The sequence below is a fragment of the Propithecus coquereli genome, unplaced genomic scaffold, assembly GCF_000956105.1.
Source record: "Propithecus coquereli isolate 6110/MARCELLA unplaced genomic scaffold, Pcoq_1.0 Scaffold137, whole genome shotgun sequence".
NCBI lineage: Eukaryota > Metazoa > Chordata > Mammalia > Primates > Indriidae > Propithecus > Propithecus coquereli.
The window spans coordinates 1,681,973-1,704,435 of NW_012137969.1; the positions used below are offsets into that span (position 1 = coordinate 1,681,973).

Genomic DNA, 22,463 nt, shown 5'->3' on the forward strand with positions numbered 1-22,463 from the left:
CAATTGTTTATGCCCCGCCTCACTGTGACAGGGCAGAGATGGCATCACAACATTCTATAACTGAGCGGCCACTGACGGGAGTTGGGGAGGTGGGACGGATGGCCAGGACACGCGCTAGGCTCAGAGGAAAGGGAAACTGGATTCTGGACATAGGGAAAAGCAAAGCTCTGCGTCTGATTCAGAAATAAAAATGAAACACGTGGCTTTGTTAAGGGAAGCCTTTTTGAAGCACTTTTTATATTTCAAATGAGAGGCAGCGTGCTCTAGTAAATTCTACAATCCTCCCACTCCGTCTTGAATCCTGTGCTTTAACAGTTTACAAAAGACTGGGACACTTTACAGTTTGCCAAGTTCTGTGGTGATCTGAAAAGTTCCTTTAGAAAGCAAACCCCAACTTCACTCAAGACAGTCAACCTATCAGTTAGATCAGAACTTTTAAGGTGCCCGATCACTCCAATCTTAGAACTATCTTAAGTTCTCTCATTTCAGGGAACCAGTGTCTGAAATACCCCACAGGGTCTCCCTGAAGCCTCCCACACGGGCTCCGTGTCCTCGGGGGGCCGTGTGAGTCGCCACCCGCCAGGGCCAGGCTCACTCACCGAGCGATTTTGATGTAATAATGTGTTGGCTTCGGCATCAGAAATTCCCCAGGAATTTCCACTTCAGCGGTCTGTGATGAAAAATTGCTCAAAAACCGGCACTTTTCTTCTATCAGGAAGAATTTTGGAAGCTGCTTGGTTTTAGCTTCCAGGATTTTGATCCACTTTTTCAATTTAGAAATGAGATTATGAAGCTTCATGGATCCTGGAACACTGAAGTCAAAATCTTCAAAATAAAACAAGGTTAAAAACATTTTTAACCATTTGGGCTATTTCTAATTCACTATAAAATCACTGCTTAAGCACCTACCAGCTACAAATTAGGCATGTTCCATGTGTAATGAGGAACAAACCAGCACCCCTTACTCTTTAAAGTGTAAGCTGAGGCCTGAAAGAACGAGAGGTCTGGCACCACGCACGCACGGTGCTGCACGGAGGAGCAGGAGGAGGAGGAGAAACAAACCCCAACGTGACACCCCAGGCTCCTCTCAGGGAATGGTGCAGGCTGAGCATCCACCTCAGCGCGTGAGGCTTGGGCCCTTGGGGACGCCAGGAGCTCGACTGAGGGCAGCCTGCGCATCCTGACAGCGGCCTGGGAGCCTGTGTTGCCAGGGCCCAAAGACCACATCCAACGCCAGTATGGCGGCACCACCTGAGCACACGCGTCACACGGGGAGACAGAGGCCCCAAGTCAAACCCAAGGCGGCACTGATGGGAGCCGGGGAGCGGGAGGAGCAACGTCAGGAGAACACCAAGTTCTAAACAAGCTCATTAGAAGGAATTAAGGCAAGAAACCAAAATGACAAAAACGGAAAACATTTTCACTTAAGCAATTAAAAAATCCCTGGTTAATGTATTTCTCAGATGTTACTGAGACTCAATATTAAAAGATTAATTAGGCCGGGCGCGGTGGCTCACGCCTGTAATCCTAGCACTCTGGGAGGCCGAGGAGGGTGGATCGCTCAAGGTTGGGAGTTCAAGACCAGCCTGAGCAAGAGCGAGACCCCGTCTCTACTAAAAATAGAAAGAAATTAATTGGACAACTAAAAATATATAGAAAAAATTAGCTGGGCATGGTGGCGCATGCCTGTAGTCCCAGCTACTCGGGAGGCTGAGGCAGAAGGATTGCTTGAGCCCAGGAGTTTGAGGTTGCTGTGAGCTAGGCTGATGCCACGGCACTCTAGCCCGGGCAACACAGTGAGACTCTGTCTCAAAAAAAAAAAAAAAAAAGATTAATTAAATTAAAAAGTACTTCTTTTAAAAAAAAACCTCACCTTCCTCCCAGATGAGCTCTGGTGCTGGGAGTCTCGCCACCCTAACTTGCCCCCACGCAGTGCTGTTGTAAAGCAGGGGCCCGTGGGAGCCACACAGGCACTGTCCCCAGGACGGGTTATCCTGAGCCCAAGTGAAATGGTGGCTGTGCGACAGCAGCAGAGACACCTTCACACGCCTCCTGGACGTGGCGAAGGAAGGCATGGTCTCCCTCGCTGGGGCAGAGCTTCCTGCAGACTCGGCAAGGACTTGCCTGCTCCCACCTCCTGCTTCCCCAGGGCAGCTGCCGATGGCCGGGAGCTCAACACACAGAAAATGACCGACGGGCCAACAGCATCAGTTTGGAACTAGAAACTGGCGAAGGCCGAACTGATGCCGAGCATGAGATGCCCACACGGGCAAGGCCCCCAAGCAGGCGTGGCCGCCCATGTGCAAAACCTGCCCTCACCTCTTCCCGCCCTGGACGTCACCGCTGTACCAGATGCATATTTAACACATCAACTACAAACCATCAAATCCCACCACAGGCTCCCTATAAAACGGTCCCTAAACAGATCTATACTATTGGTGTTCAACCCAGAAAAGTGATTTAATCCAACCATTTGAGAAAAATCAGGCTGTCAGACTAAATGAGAGAACACACAGAATACATAACCCCTGTGTATACTGCATTTCACAGGCAGGTTAAAGTTTGCAGGTTATTTTGTCGTTTGGTGCCAACTCCAGACCTAACCCTTAGGCACGTGAAGCTCAGTGTGGTGCAGCATTTTGGAGCCCTGGGAAGTCAGACCTGCTAAGGCCCAGCTCGTGCACTCGCAGCTGCAGGATTTTAAGCTCATACTGAACCTCCTGGGCCTCACTTTTCTCACCCATGAAACAGAAGGAATAACATCTACCCCACGAGGATTAAATTAACTGAGGCGGCATATGGTAGGATTCAGCCGAATATCCAGCTATTCTAATAGCCTAATCTTCGCTGTCCACATAGGAACTTAGCTGTACACAAATGCAACTGGTTTTAGGAAAGTCGACGTATTTTCTTCTGTTTTTTTCACGGCATTTATCTGGTTTCCCTTTCATTTTAAGCTCTGTCATCGCCTTCCTCTGTACTCTTCACAGTGAGTGCCATGATGTCACATGAGCAGGTGGCAGGAGAGGCCACCACTCACCAAGGCAAGACAGGGCAAGGTTCCCTCCTCCCAGCAGAACTGCAACAGAGCCCACCCATCTGGAACGCAGGCAGCTTCACACATGGGGCTGTTTCTGCCCCACTCTGGATCAAGAAGGTGCTGCCAAGCTCATGCCTGATCTGTTTCTTTTTAAACTTTTATCTTGAAATAATTATAGATTTACAGGAGGTTACAAAGAAATGACATGCATTCCTGAACCCCTCCTCCCATGCCAGTGTCCACCCCAGCACGATGCTAAAACCAAGAGAGTGACACTGGTCCAATCCAGAGCCGACTCAGATTGCACCAGCGATGTGTGCACCTGGGGGGGGGGGGGCGCGGGGGTGTGTGTGTGTGTGCGCGCGCGCGTGCGCATGCAAAGTCTTATCAGGAGTGCAGCCTTGCACGACCTCTACTACACTCAAGACGCTCAACTGTACCTTCACCACAAGACCCCCTGTGACACTTTACAGCCACAGCCGTCTCCTCCCTGCATCCCTAACACTTGGTGACCACTAGCCAGTCCTCCAACCCTGTTCTTACGTTATTTTACAAATGTTTCATAAGAGTCATATGGTGTGTATCCTTATGAAATTGGCGTTTTGCACACAGCATAAATTCTTTGAGGTTCATCCAAGTTGCTGTATCAATAATTAACTCCTTTTTATTGCTGAGTACGGATGTACTACACTTTGCTTATGCATCAATACCTCTGGAAGGACATTTGGTTGGTTTCCAGTTTGGGCTATGACAAATAAAGTGACTATGAATAATCTCATACAAGTTCCAAACAAAAATAAGTCTTCATTTCTCTGGAATAAACGCAGTGTGTTGGTCTTGAACTTTCTTCCAGCTTTTTATGGACAGCTGGTTAGCAGCCAACACACACAATATTGCCAGAGAATAGAAGTGCAGTCCACAGAATGGAACATGGTGTCGACAGAAATGACCTCCCTGTGAGCAGAGAGAGAAGAGGGCGGACGAGCTCCCAACTTAAATATCTGAATCTTGCCACAGTTTGCAGCGGGTCGGAAGCCTCACAAGCTGACTTCTATCTGGTTTCAGTTTTTGTGACTTTTTTCTTAACATCAAAACCCAGATAATTTGTCTCACTTCTGATTCTCCACTTCAGACTACATTTGATTTAATGATCTGGACATTTTAAGATAAAAGCATATTGAACACTTCTTTTAAGTATAAATAAATATGATGATTTTCATAAAACTTTCATCTCAGACTCTTCCTCTTTTCAGAGAAAGGTAGCAGACAGACCACACATCACACGAACTTCACAAAGAAGTCTAAGTTGATGAAAGCACTTCACAATAAAAGACATGACAGGACATAACTTGTCCTCTATTTTTCAAAGAGCACCTTCCTCACGTGTGGAAGCCTCAACATTAAGGTTAGTCCAGTGTTACCTTTAATGTCCAACTCACACATCAAGAACAGGGAGCCCAGCACCCCACGACTGTCTGGCTGTACACGTATTTCAGATGGATTCCAAAAAATGGGCCAGGTCCTGGCTTACACCTGTAATCCCAGCACTTTGGAAGGCCAAGGTATTCGCTTGAGGCCAGGAGTTCGAGACCAGCCTGGGCAACATAGCGAGACCTGGTCTCTACAAAAAAAAATCAGCTGGGCATGGTGGTGCGTGTCTATTGTAATCCCAGCTATTAAGGAGGCTGAGATGGGAGGATGGCTTGAGCCCAGGAGTTTGAGGTTGCAGTGAGCTATGATGAGGCCACTGCACTACAGCCTGGGCAATAGAGTGAGAGTGTCTCTAAAAGTAAAAAATAAAAAAACCACAATCAGTCATGGCTGTAACTGCAAAGCATCCTTAACCATTAATGGGATAAATATTTTCTTTTGCATTATTTCAACCTACTCTACATATATACATACTCTTAACTGTATTCTCTAATTTAAAAAATACTTTAAATGCCTAAAAATGTGAACCTGTGGTTTAACCAAGAAAAGATGTTTTAAAGATTGTTACAAAAGCACTAATTAAGCATTTTCTTTTTTAACCTCTGGGAAATTAACATCAGACAAGCCTTGTGTTCACACGATGATCACTCACATACTGACACGTGAGAGGTAAGAACCCACAGAGTCACTCGGGTGGCTAACTCGACATTGGGGACCAGGCACCCACGGGCTCCTGAGCCAGAGGGACAGGCAGGCCAGGGGGACAGAGGCAGAACGAGGATAAGAATCAGCACAGGACGCCGCTGTGCCTGTGCGCGGCAGTGGGTGTGGGTGTGCACGCACGAGTGTGCGCACTAAGGGCGAAGATCCCTATTTGGCAGATGAAGAAACCCAGGCTGAGGGAAACCGGACTCCCTTCCCTCAGATCACACAGTTAAGAGGCGGAGCCAGGACCTGAGCTCCTGTGAGTCTAGGAAAATGTACTACCCCGAGCAAGGCACAAGTACTGAAAATACAACCTCCCTGTCATCATGTCCCAGTATCCACGGCAAGAGCCCTGCACCTGTGCATGCCACCATCACACCCTACGCTGCTTCCCAACAACACCAAGTGAAAAAGGTCACAGGGTGGCAAGCCAGCAGTTTGGCTTAAAAACCACGTGCCTTCTACCCTACGTTAGAGCTGGGCAGCTCTTGCCCAAACCCTGACCCTTTACTAGAGAAGATGTGCAGCCTCAGGCTTTGTGTTCAGAAGTCTCTATTTTAAACAGCATAAGTACATCCAGTTTGGTGATAAGAAAACGAACGGATACAATTAGCTTCAATGTCAAAGATCAAGGAAAAACAGTACACAGAACTTACCCTAGACACAGGGAAAGAAAAGCGAGACTCACCTGTCGTGAACTGGCCTTTCAGCTTCTGAAAGACGGGGTCCTGCGCAGTGGCCTGGGCCCGCCTGGCCAGAGACTCGGAGGCCGCGCTGGAGAACATGGTCGAGACGTTGGATACGTTCTCCAGTCCCACCCCGAAGGTGCTCACCAACTTCTTGACAAAATTGAGAGTGTGGGGGGTGATTTTGGCATCAGACACTGCTCCGCTTTTCTCAAATGCCACAGAGTAACACTTCGCCAGGCCCTGTTGGAGCTGCCTGAGAACCTAATGGGAAGAGGCCAAAGACGATTGACAAAACAGAGCTCTCCGTTCAGCAGCCAGCCGGCCACAGTGTTTGTCAGGCACGGCCCTCTCCCACCGGGGTTGCTTTCTGCACCCACCCAGCATCTGGCGCACAGCAGGTGTAAAGCCAGCACGTGGGAACAGACGACGCTGTGCACCACACTGGGCGCTGGTGTTTTTAGCCATGAGAAGTAATAGTCCTGGCCATTAAAAAACACCAAAAAAGAAAACCCCACTGTTGTGGGCCATACACATACCCATGTGCGGGTTAGACACAGGACAGTCTTGCTTCCAGATGGCTTTGTAGTTACCACTGCACATCTGCACACACATTACACTGACAGCAGCAATGCGCTGGCCCCTGACCCAGCTAGGTAAGTATCTGGGCAGCAGAATGTACATCATTTTATCGTCAGCTTAAGCAAATATCACTAAGGAGGTGGCCCGGCTGCTGAGAAGATCCCTGGAGGACTAACCCCCATCTCTGGAAATTATAACCGTGTGGCCTGCACCACGGCTTCTGTGCACACCTGGTCGACTGGTGGCACTCAAGTCACCGAGCTACCTGAGCAAAGCAAGCATTTTAACATCAAGAAACAGCTTTCTCGATGTCATCCTCTTCTTCTGAAGTCTTCTGCTTCAAATGTTTAAGGCTGTGGTAGTGTGCAGAAATTAACTAGTTTTGCCTGCTCCATGGTTAAATCCAACAATTAATACATAAAATGACCAGGCAGCTAAACCTAAAGATATTACAGCCACAAAAGCATACAGAATGACAGTTCCCTCTACAAGTAGTCAGCATGTGCAAGATCATATCCAAATACCTCTTCGTGCCAATTTTCTCTGAACCAGACCATCTGATCGACGATGCCTTCCAGGGAAGACAGAAGGGTGGGGTGGAGCTCTCGCTGCATGTGCATGATTCGGCTGCAGCGCCACATTGGTGCTGTTGCTCTTATGGGCCCTGGATCTGATGCAGAATGGGACTGGTTACCCACTGAACTTGGCTGCTGCTGTCCAGAATCTGAGAGCAACACACACAACGCCAATGTCAGCGCAAAACTGACAGATGCCAGAGCCTGGAGCTCTACAGGACCCACTGGCCAAAGGAACGCTGGTTCCTGCCGGTGTGTGATCCCCACAGGACCGTTTCCCCAGGGGCTGCGGGGGAAGGCCCTGGTCTCAGGACAGCTGCGCTGAGGGACTCAGGGGTGGGCAGCACAGCTGTCACCAAGTATCATGTCGAGAGAGAAAGCAGATGTGACAACATGCAACCTGGGAATCTAGGCGAGGGTGTACAAGGGCTCACTGGGCACTCCCTGCTTTGTCACTTTTCTGTAAGCTTGACTATTGTAAAAATAAAACGTCTGGAAAAATGTTTCACAATGTGTTCCTTGCTACTGAAGCTCAGAGAATCTAAAAGTGATTAATAAGCAAGCCTACATTTTTCACCCAGGAAAGCCAAACCACAGTTGTAGAATGGTATTTTTGAAAAATATAGTCATTTTCTCTATGAGAAATACATTGCAGAATACTTTATGCTCATTTTTTCTAGATTTAGCTCATTATGCTTTTATCATACTTAGTCTTAAAATTAAAAAATCTTAAATTTTCAAATGGCCCAGAGACGAATCTGCCTAGCTAGACGCCCAGGAGGTTAGAGCTGAGATGGGCTATGCAACCCCCAATCCACCAAATCTCATTAACCGACCAGGGTACCACGGACCTTAGGAAGACTCTGGGTATTAAAAACACTGTGAAGCAGACAGGCTTTACTTGTTTAAAGTACCATGATTAGTGGGTAGCCGAAACTGTTAAATAAGTTATTTCTTTGCATACTAGCGCTATTCAATATAGAGTAAAAAATCTTACATTTTGAGTCAATGTTTACCAACTTCTGGTAAGACTGATTTCCTTATAACCTAAACATATACACACAGCAACTAGCATTTATACTGCTAACCGCAACGCATTCATTACTGAGGCAAAGTAAACTTTATAATTTTCTATAGCTAAAAATTTCATACATTTTTTTCTACCTATGGATCAAATTACATCCTGGCAAATGAGAACCACAAACTTTACTCAGAGACCAGGCTTTATCTTCCGGCCCCAAAGTGTTCCCTCACTGATTAGAGAAAAGACAGGCCACATGCTAGGAGTGTGCTATGGGCAGGGTGTGTTCACAGAGGTCTGGATGCGGCCCCCGTGGAACAAGCCCGTTGAGACCAGCTGGCCCCACCCGAGACGTACCGCTCTTGTAGCGTTCCCGCTGCTCTATTTTCAGGGTCAGGTACAGGGTCCGGATGGGAAAGTAGACCGCTTGGGGATACACTCGTCCAACCTGCTCAGAGACACAAAGTCATAAACAGCTTTGTTCGCCAATGAGCTTCTGGATGAAGACAATTTGTATTGAAAATAACTGATGTCAAGTTGGAAATGGGTTTCTGATCTGTATTTGGACCAAGGAAGCAAATACTACACCACTGATCTAACACATGAAGCCAGACTAAACAGGAGGGTAAAATACCTAGTTCAGCTCTAAAAGACCCAAGACAGATCAACACGAGCATTTCATCAACTCCGCCCAGTGACTACTGATGACAGAGAAACCACATTTCCCTTTTGTTCAGTAAACTTGAGGAAGGCAACATACATATGCCCCTGGATCTTACTGAGGCAAATAAAAGAAAAAAATATATAAACACCAGTTAATCTTTAATATTAAGCACAATTCACTGCAAATTAACTAATTTTAATCAATTTGGTAATAGTCCCATTACCAAATGACTTTATTCTGCATAACTGCAGGAAGGAAGAGATTGAGAAATCTCGATTTAAGGCAAGGAATACCAGTTTCACCAAACTGGAGTTTTGTGGCTGATTCTATTATCATGTTGCTCAAATCCTTTAAAATGAGCCTATAAAACGAAGAAATAATATCTAACTCTGCCACAGGCCACAGGGTGGCTAACGCACATTAAGAGATGTTCCATGAAATGACAATAACAAATAGGTCGAATCTGCATCCCAACAGATAAACTGTAAGCAAAATGCCAGTGCCCAGGAATATAGTTACATCCCTGCAAGGAAAAAAAGAAAATCATTCCCGGGACGTAACATGGATGGTGCACCACATGCAAAGAGCAAACTAAACAGGTGAACAGAACAAGCGCAGTATATTCTTAAGATGTGGCAGCCGCGCTAGTCTTTCATGAGGGTACGTAGCACTTTGTACTTCTATAAAAACAAACACAAGCGTGCTGTAGCCTAGACCCAACTATCTAAATTTCTTCTGTTTCAGTCCTTCCTCTATCCCTCAGTCTTTTCAAAGGAGAGGGACATTCTGGAATCATTCTCAAAGGATGGTTACAAAAGCTTTTCTATAGTGCCCTGGCCTGTCCAATTTACCAGCCTCACTCCCAGTTCCTGGGAGAACTGTTAGTCCCCTACAGACACAGCTGAAAGGCATAAAGGGTGACAATCACAGTTATGTGTACATTTTAGTCTTAAGGGAAGCTCCAAAGAGCTCCCAGCATGACAGGAAATCAGATGTAAAATAGCAATCAGATATACATCTCACTGTAATTCACAGAGTACCCACTAGCAATCTTACATTTTTAATAGTTTATTTTACTTGCATATGTGGGGAAATGCTCAAGTAAAGAAATTACAGTTTTATTAATAAACTGGATTGCTTTAAACATCATTTCAACCCTGATATATTCTTTAATAACTTCTCATTGCACTTCATATTAAGTAACACCTAAATGATTAAATCTTCCCATCTCTTTGACTTATTTTCAATACTCTGCCCATTCAAATTTACTTTGTAGAAAAAATGCACAATGAAAACATGATTTTTCGTGTGAGACACAGACGTCTTGTTCCCACCTGGCTAATAAGGTTCAAGAGCAGCTTCCCCTCCGAGCCCACCAGGCAGGTGAGCAGCTGCGGGATCCAGGCCAGCCACTGAATGGGCGGCACGCCGATGCAGTACTTGTCGACAGCATCTGCCAAGGTGTTTTTGTCATCATCAAAACTCAACAGCCACAGTACCTGAGACAGAAAGGAAAATTCTAGAGTTGAATGACAATTCTGAGGCCCTGGATCAAGTGCCTTTTCCTCCCAACATTAAAATACCACATAGAGTAGTTTTACTGGCCATGTAGAAAAATATCTGTAAGAGGGTGAACATTATTGTTAACATATATAAATCTTACAGTATAAATAAAACCTGAAATTTGGATATAGTTTTTCTCTTGATTTTGCTTTAAGGACAATTACTGGCCAGCGGTGACCAGTGACCACAAGGAAGTGACAGGCAGATGGCTGGGGCCTGCAAGCCGCTAATTCACATTCAGATCCATCCAAACAAAACAGACTTTTACTAAAAATCTCAGATGCTCATCACCCTAGTACCAGGGAGGCCACATGCCGGCAGCCTGGTGTCCACAGATGTCTGAAACAACCACATCTAGAGGTAAGCAATTTTGGGGTCACATATTTAGGCAGTGCGTAAAAATTTGCACAGCTGGTTTGTGTGTCTACAGGTGGCTGTAACTACCTCGTGCTGATGTACATTCCAAATTTTGACATTAAATCAAGGAATTCTAAAAAATCCAAACCTTTAATGAACAAAAAAGGACTGACAGAAAAATTTATTCTTAAGTTTTCTGCAAGAATTAATTCTGAGTTTTATTCATCCGCTTCTTGAGAGGGAAGAAAGGAAGCAACATGAAGAAGAATCTAATCTCGAGTGCTCCTTCATTCAGCAAGCACGTGGCAAACACCCACCCGAGTTTGGGGCTGTGCTGGGACAGCGTGTGGAAAGAGACCACGGTGACCACCAAAGCATGCCAACTCTGTGACTGTCTGGAGCACAGCTCTGCAGGTGGGGGACTAAAATCTAATGGGTGTCCAGGAGGTAAGTTCTAATTCCAGATCTCCTCTTACACCTATGGTAATGTGTGAGATCCCACAGACAGCAGCACTAAGCACAGGACTTGGAGACCGTAAGACCCAGACTCCAGGCTGGGCTTTGCCACTTAGAAGTCCTGGGACCCCAAGGATGGCCTGGCCTCAGTTTTCTCAGCTTTAAAATGGAACAGGAAGCTGGGTGAGGTGGCTCATGCCTGTAATCCTAGCACTCTGGGAGGCTGAGGTGGGAGGATCGCTTGAGCTCAGGAGTTCAAGACCAGCCTGAACAAGAGCAAGACCCCGTCTCTACTAAAAATAGAAAAATTAGCTGGGTGCAGTGGTGTGTGCCTATAGTCCCAGCTACCTGGGAGGCTGAGGCAGTAGGACAGCTTGAGCCCAGGAGTTGGAGGTTGTAGTGAGCTATGAGGAAGCCACTGCACTCTAGCCTGGGCAATAGAGTGAGACTCTTTCTCCAGGGGGAAAAAAAAACTATAACTGTAAGCATACTTTAAAGAGTGATTGGAATTAAGAGTTAATGTATAAAATCATGCTTTACACCCAGCATGGATTAGTAAATAGGTAAATTTTGAGCCAAACTTAAAAGCAGATGGTCTCTGGCCGAAGTAAATTCTTTCAGTCTCACCTTGGCCAAGTATTTCCTCGATTTGCTCTCGTTCTGATGCCGACATGCATGCAGGTAGCAGGTGATGGCAGACACCCCTAGGTGCAGCTGTCGCTCCTTGACAAAGATGTTCTCCAGGTAGTCACCCCACATGGCCCAGGCTTTCACCAGCACGTCATGCATCTGCACAGCTGCGGAAAAGGCTTTGTTTGCCTCCTCAGACCTGTGAGGAGACACAAAATCAAGAGAGATGCTTTTTGTAATTGAAGTGAACGTCACATAAAACTAATCACTTTAAAGTGAACATTTCAGTGGCATTAAGTCCCTCCTCCCACAGTCACTCCTGATTCCCACCCCCAACTCCCAGCCCCCAGTAACCACCAATCTGCTTGGTCTCTACGGATTAACCTATTCTGCATATTTCACATAAACTGAGTCATACATCATGTGATGTTCTCAGTCTGGCTTCTTTCACTTAGCATTAGTGTTTCTGAGGTTCATCCATGGTGGAGCATCAGTACTTCATTCCCTTTGATAACTGAGTAACAGTCCATCATATGTATACACGTTTTGGTTATCCATTCATTTCTGTTGTTTCCACATCTTGGCTATAGCAATAGTGCTATAAACATTCCTAAACAAGTATCTGTTTGTTTCAATTCTTTTGCATATATATCAAGGAGTGGGACTGCTAGATCATGTGGTAATTCTATGTTTACTTTTTTGTGAAACTGTCAAGCTACTTTCCAGGGAAGTTACAAGATTTTACCATCACACTAGCAATGTATAAGACATCAAGAACACTATAGACCCATATGTTTTACGAATATAGATGCAAACATCCTCAACAAAAATTAGCAACGTAACTCCAGCAGCATATTAAAAAGATCATACGCCATGACCAAGTGGAATTTATCCCAGCAATACAAAGGTAGTTCAACGTAAAAAAACAACAACAAAAATCAGTGTGATACATCATGTTAACAGAATGAAGGAAAAAAACATAATCATCTTAGTTGATGCAGAAAAGGCCATTTGACAAAATCCAACATCTTTTCATGATAAAAGCACTCAGCAAAATTGGAGAAGGGAACTTTCTTAACCTGATAAAGGGCATCTATGAAACACCCACAGCTAACATCATACTCAAGGGTAAACTGGAAGCCTTTCTCCAAGACTGAGAAAAAGACAAGGACCTTGTCGCTTTAATCCAACATTGTACTTGAGGTTCTAGACAGGGAAATTGGGCAAGAAAAAGAAACAAAAGGCATCCCAATTGGAAGGGAAGATGTAAAACTACCTCAATTTGTAGGTGACATGATCTTATATACAGAAAATCCTAAAGAAATCCACAAAAAAGCTACTAGAGCAAATAAACTCAGCAAGGTTGAGAAATATAGTATCAATATACAAAATCAGTTGTATTTCTAAACATAAGGAAAGAATATTCTGAAAAGGAAATTAAGAAAATAGCTCCATTTGCATACACATATTAAGGAATAAATTTAACATAAGCATTGCAAGACTTGTACACTGAAAACTATAAAATGCTATTGAATGAAACTAAACACTTAAAGTAATAGAAAGACATCCTGTGTTCATGAATTGGAAAACTTAGTATTAATTGGCAAAAGTACTCCCCAAATTGATCTACAGATTCAATGCAATCTCTATCATAATCCCAACTGCTTTTTGTGGGCAGAAATGGATAAACTAAAACAACCTAAAATTCATATGGGAATAAAAGGGACCCAACTAGCAGATCAGTGGAATAGAATTTAGAGTCCAGAAATAAACCCCATACATGTCTGGTTAAGTGATTTTCAACATGGGTGCCAGGGCCATTCAATGGAAGAAGAACAGACTTTTCAACAAATAGTGCTGGGACAATAGGATATCCACATGCAAAAGAATGGATTTGGACCCTTACCTCACACCATATACAAAAATTACTCAAAGGAGATCAAAGACCTACCTTTAAGAACTAAATCTATAAAACTCTTACAGAAAAATAGCACAGTAAATGCTCATGACCTTGAATTAGATCATGGTTTCATAGATGACACCAAAAGTATGAGCAACAAAAAACATAAATTGGAGTTCATCAAAATTAAAAACTTTGTGCATTAAAGGACACCATCAAGAAAGTGAACGGAGACCACACAATGTGACAAAATACTCATAAATCACGTGTCTGAGACAAGGTGTTTATCCAGACATGTAAAGAATTACAAATTAACAATGAAAAACATGAGAAGATGCTCAACATCATTGATCATTAGAAAAATGCAAACCAAAACCACAGTGAGATATAACTTTGCACCCACTAGGATGGCTATAATCAGATAAACAATAGTGAGGATGTGGAAAAATGGTGGGAATGAAAAATGGTGCAGCAAACTATGGAAAATTGTTTGGCAATTCCTACAAAAGATAAACAGAGAAGTACAATATGTGACCCAGCAATTCCACCCCTAGGTATGTACCCAAGAGAACTGAAAACGTGCTCACACAGAGCCATGTATGTGAATGCTCATAGCAGCATTACTCATGATAGCTAAAAAAGTGGAAACGACTCAAATTTTATCAACTGTTGGACAGATAAACAAAATGTATGGATATGCAATGGAATATTATTCAGCCACAAAAAGGAATGCAATATTAATACATGATCCAACATGGATGGACCACGAAAACATCCTGCTAAGTGAGAAAAGTCAAAAAAGGCCACCTATTGTACAATTCTATTTAATATGAATGTTCAGAAGAGGCAAATGCATAGAGACAGAAGTAGATTAGGGTTGTCAGTGGAAACGGGGAGGGGAGAAATGGGCGGGACTAACAGATAATGGGGTTTCTTTTTGGGATGATGTAAATGTTCTAGAATTAGCTAGTGGTGATGGTTGTACAACACTGTAAATATACTAAAACCCACTGAATTGTACACTTTCAAATGGTGTATTTTATGTCATGGGAATTTAGAACATTACTTTAAAGAAGATAAAAACCCTTTTATCTTGACAAAATTGCTTCCTTATTTAAAAATAAGTTAAAAATGCAAGCCCTGTATATTAAAAATGTGAAAAGTGGTTTTAGAATCTACACATGGCAACAGGAAGCATCTTGTAAGTCTACCTCATTTGCATACTATTTAAAAGATTTCACCTGATGATTATTTCTCTAAAACAGGTCTGGCAACCCTTTCTTGTAATGGGCCAGTGAATGGTTTAGGCTTTGAAGATCACACAATTTCTACCATGATCACTCAACTCTGAGGTTGCAGGGTGAAATGCAGGCACAGATAATGTCAGTGGGGGGTGAATGTGTTCAACACAACTTCATTTACAAGAACAGGATGATGGCCACATTATACTGACCCTTGCTCTAAAACAAGAATTAAGTTCATAAAGGGAATTAACTCTGTTCCAAAATGGCAGGCTGAGAAAATGGGGAAGAGAGTCCATGTTATCAGCAGTTCTGTGATGAAGCATTCATTTTAAAAGTCTTTGTAAATATACATCAAACTGGCTTATCAATTTGTTGCAAGTTACTATCTTTGCAGAGGTACAGTACCTAAAAAAACCAAAACAAAACAAAACAAAAACCAAGTCTAATAGCTGTCACTAAATCACACCAATTTCTAGCTTGAGCTTCATGTTGCCTTCAAATTATAAAAAACCATTTAAATAATATTAGGTTTTTTCATCATCCTTTTTCAATATTACATACTTGTTGATCTGAGCCAAGAACATTCCCTTCAGTGCATAAAATTCAGCAGTCATCTCTTTTGTGAAGTATTTTAGGTTTGTAGATTCAATAACTTCAAGGCCCTGTTTAAAAAAAAGAAAGTGGAAAAAAAGTTCTTGAAATTTCTAGACAATGACATAAAAGCTTCATAAAAGTATTTATCTAGGTAGTAAGTCCTATAAGTCATTGACAAGTACACTTTAAACTGACAATAGACTTGCCTACGATGAATATTTGTTGATTGACAGTCAGTATTTAAACTGTATTACTAACTGCTAAATTTAATCCTAAACACTTAAGGGTATTATTTTCTCCAAAGCTTTATATGTTTAGTGAGTTTCACTGATTTTATTAATATTCCTCTGAACTTAGCCAAAATCTACCTTATGCCCTCATAATTCTATTGTTTTTTTCTTTCCTTAAACACATCAACTAAGTACACGGTAGAACAGAGACCATAAAATGTAATTCACTCAAGTGGTTTCTTTTCCCTTCCATGTTCTGGAAGGATGGTTTCCCACTGCTGAGGCTGTGTGGCACCTACCTGCATGCATTCGTTTTTGCCCATGACTCCTGCCAGCTGGAGGTAGCACTTAACTTGCTGTCGGATCTTTTGGAAGCAATCCACAATAGGAACGGTTGGAATAGTATGAATACGACTTAATATATCCAGAGCTACGTTGACTAGTCCTTGTTTTCGGGCAATTTTTCCATACTGGATGATGGCTGAAGCCGACGCGTGAACCCCAAGCATAGCGTTATTTGAACTTGGATCATGCTGAGAACTATTTTCATATGCAGTTACAATAGCTAGAGAGCAAAGAAATGAATTATCAGCCCACATCGAACATTTTTCAAAGTGCTCCATAACAAGGCTTAAATTAAAAAATGAAAAACACACACACATGGCTTATGAAAACGGGAAGCTCTGTGATAAACCTTTGTCACTCTTCTTTGTATTTTATGTCACGAGTAAGTTATAAAAGGCACTAACTCTTGCATTGAGCGTTCCCATCTTGGCTGACTAAATCATGAAATCACAAAGCCTGTCCTAAACACGTTTAGGGGGTAAGCAGGGGACCAGGAAACCAGAAAAGGCTACACAGAGACACCTGAGCACAGCTCTTCCTGGGGCAGGAGCTGTGCCTCGATGCAACAGGCAGTGTCTAGAAGCAATTCTGTTCTAACTAGCAAAATGTAACAGGTAGGAAAAACAACTTCCTATCTTCCACCACCTTCATCTTTCCCTTCCCCATTTCCCCCAACCTGTCATACCCACCCCAAAACAGAACATCTGGGGAAAAAAAAAAAAAACGAAACAAAGACATGAAACCAGAACAGTGGGGCGTCTGGAAAATTACATGATGAATGCATGCCGGACCAGGTCGGTTTACCCTGGTAATGATGCTGCCGCCACATGAAGATGCTGCTCCAGTGGGACAAGTCGTCAGACACGATGGGCAGCCTGTTCCTCCAGGTCTTCACCACGGTCTTCATGTCGTGGAGGCTGTTGGTCCTCCCCAGGTTGGTCGGCTGTAAACCTGCATTTATTTGTGCGGCTTCCTGAAGTTCAATGATTTGCTGGGCTGCCTAATGGGACCCGCATACGAGATTCCACAGTCAGCATCATATTAAAGGACAAACGAGAAAGACACACCAGAGTCAGTCAGGAATCTGATTACTGTAAAGATCTTACGAAGCAATGACCAAAGGAAGCGCTCTAATGTATACAGATAACTGAGATTCCACATTTCATTTATTCTTTACCCTAAACACTGCTCTCCTTCTGATCCCTCCTCCATTTTAAAACCTCAGCTCGTGGCTGCTGTAAGATAGGAGGTTGGAAGAACAACGGCATAGACACAAAACCTTTCTATGGACAGTCACGAAAACTATTCTTCCTATTTTCCATTCCTTTGGCACCAACTATGCCTGGCTCTTTGTCTACCAGTGCCTAAGGTCAGAACCACCCCACTCCCTGCCTTCCACCAACATGCTTGAAACAGTTCTGATGATCTCTTTGGGCTCATAAATACATTTTGAATCACATCCCTTACAAGTCTGTCTGGTTTACTACCCTTAAACTCCAGATATGTTGCCATCTCCTTACCCAGAAGGCCCTGGCACAATGCTAAGCCTATCCAAACCCCACCCCCAGCTTCCCACAGCCACGGGAATGTCTCCCCCTTCTCTAAATCCTGGCTAGATTCACCTTCTGTCCCACAGCACAGGTCCCACCTGTTTTAAATTTTGCTTTGTAAGAGTATGTCCTCTTCCTCAGGTTGAATGCTTCTTAGAGGCAGAATGTATTGTTGTAAAATGTTTTTTAATCTCCCAAACATAGCACTTAGGACAGTGCTTTGCACCTTGTTGTTTGATCTTAATTTTTAAAACTGCTTAGAAGAATCCATGCTTTCCATCTATATTTCAAGTTTAGTTCATTACATTCACATTGCTGAAACCTTTACCTTAATCCTGCCCCCCACCGCCTACCAAAAGCTTACTGAAAACAATGGGTTTCATGTTTTGTTAACAGCTTTACTTAGACATAATCACGATACCATTAAATTCACCTTGGAAGTGTATCATTTGGCAGTTTTTAATATATTCCAGGAATCGTACAACCATTACCACTAGCTAATTATAGAACATTTACATCACTCCCCAAAGCAGCCCTGAGCCCATTAGCAGCCACACCATCCATCCCCCACTCCTGACCCCCAATAACCACTGATCTGTTCTGCCTATTCTGGACATTTAATAAAAATGGAATCATACAACATGTGGCCTCTTATGTCTGGCTCCTTAGCTAAACATAATGTTTCAAGGTTCACCCATGCTATAATGGGAATCAGCATTTCATTCCTCTTATGGCTGAACAATAATCCACTATATGGACGTACATTTTATTTATCCATTTGCCAGTTGACTGACATTTGGGTTTTTCCCACACTGTGGCTATTGTGAATGCTGCTGCTATGAACATTCCCGTACAAGTTTTTGTGTGACCATGTTTTCACTTCCCCTAGATAAATACCTAGGAGTGGGACTGCAGGGATATACGTTATTATAACTCTGTGTAACATTTTGAGGAGTTGTCAGACAGTTTGCAAAGAGGCGGCCGTATTTTACAATTCCACCAACAATGTATAAAAGTTACAATTTCTCCACATCCTTACAACACAAATACTGTCTGTCCTTTTTATTCTAGCCATCCCAGTGGGTGTGAAGTGGTATCTCATTATGGTTTTAATTTGCATTTTCCTCATGTTGACCATCTTTTCATGTGCTTATTGGCCATTAGTGTATCTTCTTTGAAGAGTATCTATTCAAATCTTTTGCCCATTTTCAAATTGGGGTGTCTTATTATTGATTTATAAGAGTTCTTTATATTACTATATTCTGAATAAAGTCCCTTATTAGATATAATTTAGATATGTGTTCTCCTATTCTGTGAGTTTACTTTCTTGATGTCTTTTGAAGTATAAAAGTTAAATTTATTCTTAAGTATCTTATTTGTTTTGACCCAATTGTAAATAGAATTGGTTTCTTAATTTCATCAATTTGAGCAGCCGTTGGCCATTATTTCTTCAAATATTCTTTCTGCCCCTTTCTCTCACTCCACCCCTCCTGGAACTCCCATGATGCGTGATGCGTATGTTGGTATGCTTGATGGTGTCCCACAGGTCTCTGAGGCACCCTCCTCCGAGGTTTGTTGTTTTTTCTGTTGTTGCTATCTGTTTAGTGACATTCCTGGACTAGTCCTGTGAAGTCCGTATTATTTGTAGAATGCAATCACTGAAGTCTCTGCTCAGTTAGCTTAGTGGTCAGCTAATGATGAAACAGAAATTTTCTGAAACACCCAAAGCAGTAAGTCTTGCAGCCTTTGCTGAGGGGCTCTGCGTGCCTGTTGGGACATGCCCTCCTTCAACACTCGGCCGGCAGTTTTGAACTCTGCATTAGCTGTCACTTCCTGCTTGTGCACTGGAAGGTGAGCCAGAGGCGAACACTTAGTATATATTATTTGAAGATCTTCTCCTTGGGGCTTTCCTGGGCACGTTCACAGGATACGCATGACCTTCAAGATTCCCAGGAATATGTTAGAACTTTCCAGAACCCCCTATGGATGTCTCATTCCAAATCTTCCCTTACTCAGCCAGGCTCTTTTGTGCCCCCAGCTGGTGCTGCTGCATCAGGCAGCTGTGATGTTAAACAATTGCTGCCGATTGTTTGACAAATGTCCTTGGATACTGCTCACTAGTGAGCTCTGTGCCAGGTCTAAGAGAGACAAAAACAATGAATAGGGATTTTCTAGGGAGCTGTAAGGCTGGCTAAATAGTGCCAATTCTCTGTGACTAGGACATTTTTTGGTCTCTAAATCTGTTGTATTCTCTGAAACAGGTGGCTCCTGGGCTGCTGATTTCCATAGCTACTGCAGAGCTGGTGAGGGGACAATTAAAATGGTACAAAACTTGCTGTTCTTTCTGAAATACCAGATGTTTTGCTTCAGCAAATGCTCCTTGGATTGTTATAAGTCTTTGTTTAATTTCTAGAGTTAGGAAACGTTGATTCTGACAATTTTCCCCAGTGTTCTTGCTGCTCTCAAAAAGGGAAAGAACTTGTCCTTCCTCTGCTATTCTGGAAGTTCTGTCTGAAAGCTGCTCTCTCTGCAACAGGATTCAGCCTCTGTGTCTTTCCCTGGATCAGTGATCGACCCAAGTGCAGTACTGGTGTTTTCAGAACGCCAGTGGGATCGACTGATCACCTGAAATCTCTGTCAAAACCTCGGGGGGTCCATGAATCAGTAAGATGGGAACGTTACTGCATAAAAGTACCAAGCCTTTTGCCTTCGGGGATGTGTGTGTGTGTTGCGGGGGGTGGGGGGGGAAGGAGGGGGAAGAAAAAAAAGTCATAGAGTTCAAAATATCTATTTTAAAACAAAATACTGTGAGGATTATTTAAAAATTAATCATTGTTCTAATATTTATAAGTTTGGACAAAAAGTAGTTTCATTTTTAAAAAATAAGTACTTTTCTCACTCATTCTTTTCACCTTCTCTGTCTCAAGTTCTATATGATGGTGTTTTTTTTTTGTTTTTTTTTTGAGACAGAGTCTTGCTCTGTCGCCCCAGGTAGAGTGCAGTGGTGTCATCACGGCTCACTGCAACCTCAAACTCCTGGGCTCAAGCCATCCTCCTGCCTCAGCCTCCCCAGTAGCTGGGTCTACAGGTGTACACCACCATACCAGCTAATTTTTTTCTCTTTTTCATAGAGACAGGGTCTTGCTCTTGCTCAGGCTGGTCTTGAACTCCTGACTGCAAGTGATCCTCCAGCCTCAGACTCCCAGAGTGTTAGGATTACAGGCGTGACCCACTGCATCTAGCGGTCAAGTTCTATATAAATCTAACCCTAAACATGAGAGTACTTACCAAAGGACCTAAATACACATTTCTTGAAAGAAGATATACAGGTAGGCAAAAGATATATGAAAAAGTGTTCACCATCACTAATCATTGGGGAAAAGCAAATTAAAACACAATGAGATATTACCTCATACTTGCTATCACCAAAAAGACGAATGATAGTAAGTGTTGGCAAGGATGTGGAGAAAGAGAACCCTTGTGCACCATGTATTGTTGGTACTATCATAACTTAGTACAGCATTATGGGAAACAGTATGGAGGCTCCTCAGAAAACTAAAATAGAATTATCATAGGATCCAGCGAGCCCAATTCTGGATACATATCCAAAGGGATTGAAATCAGTATGACAAAATGATACCTGCATTGCCATGTTCATCACAGCATTATTCACAATATGGATATGGAAGCAACCCAGGTTCTAGCATCAGATGAATGGATAAAGAAAATGTGGTGTATTCAACAATGGAATACTATTCAGCCTTAAAAAAGAAGGAAATCCCGTCACTTCTAACAACATGGATGAACCTGGAGGACATTGTACTAAGTGAACTAAGCCAGGCACAGAAAGGTGAGTATCATATGATCTCACTTATACGTGGAATCTAAAAAAGCCAAAGTCATAGACGGAGAGAGTAGAATGGTGGTTACCAGAGGGTGGGGGAGGGGGATGTATGGGGAAAGAGAAGATGTTGATCAAAAAGTAGAAAATTTCACTTAGACATGAGGAACAAATTTTAGTGATCTATTGCACAGAAAGGTGAATATATAAAAATGTGAGGTGACAGATCTATTAATTGGTTTGACTCAATCATTCTACAATGTAAACACATATCAGAATATCACACTGTACCCCCATAAATTATAATATACACATTATTTGTCAATTAAAAAAAGGAGTAGTTACAGAAAACAATCAAAACGAAGTATGACTGAATGATTTTCTAAAAGCACTCTTAAGGAAATTGTCTTTGTTTTCTGTAAGATTTCTCAGTGGGGAGGAGACGGGTAAATTCACACCTATCGGCTACCACACACACTATCTGGGGGATGGGCACACGTATAACTTTGACTCAAATGGTACAAAAGCAATTTATGTAACCAAAATGTTTGTACCCCCATAATATTTTGAAATTAAAAAAAAAAAGATTTCTCAGTAATGTTGGTTAATAGTGCTATTGGGAGGTGGAAATCATCTCTTTAAATGCAGTCAGGTTTGTCCGTTACCAAATTAATCTACAAATATTTATCAAGTATCAACTATGAGTAAAGCAGTGAAAGAGAAATAAAACTGCCTTTAATTTTGCCTCCAAAATACCCTAAATCAGGATTATGTCTGAAATGCTGCATTCTATACTCTATGTTTTATATAAATAACAGTACAATTTCTATTTAGTTTTTTATTCACAGTTATTCAAACTAATACTTTCTTGCATTGACAGACCTAATAGCTCACACACAAAATCTTTTCCTGTTTCCATGCAACAATAACTTTTTCCTAATAGCTCCAATAGGCAACCTGTCCTATGTACTTTTAGAGGAAAGTCCACTCAATAAAAAACTTTAGAATATTTTAACAATCTAGATTAGAGGTTATTATATATTTGCAAA

General features: G+C 42.6%; 1 protein-coding gene across 1 annotated transcript in view; it reads right to left on the minus strand.

Moving 5' to 3' along the window:
• Nucleotides 1–22,463, minus strand: part of TRRAP (transformation/transcription domain-associated protein) — a 116,318-nt gene that overhangs the window by 10,682 nt on the left and 83,173 nt on the right. Inside the window, exons 59-67 of the mRNA XM_012638896.1 lie at nucleotides 16,828–17,023; nucleotides 15,978–16,243; nucleotides 15,416–15,516; nucleotides 11,708–11,909; nucleotides 10,039–10,203; nucleotides 8,398–8,488; nucleotides 6,969–7,114; nucleotides 5,865–6,126; nucleotides 600–825 (exon numbers count right to left, since the gene is read on the minus strand). Coding sequence (XP_012494350.1) covers nucleotides 600–825; nucleotides 5,865–6,126; nucleotides 6,969–7,114; nucleotides 8,398–8,488; nucleotides 10,039–10,203; nucleotides 11,708–11,909; nucleotides 15,416–15,516; nucleotides 15,978–16,243; nucleotides 16,828–17,023 — 1,655 coding nt within the window. The remainder of the gene's footprint in view (nucleotides 1–599; nucleotides 826–5,864; nucleotides 6,127–6,968; nucleotides 7,115–8,397; nucleotides 8,489–10,038; nucleotides 10,204–11,707; nucleotides 11,910–15,415; nucleotides 15,517–15,977; nucleotides 16,244–16,827; nucleotides 17,024–22,463) is intronic.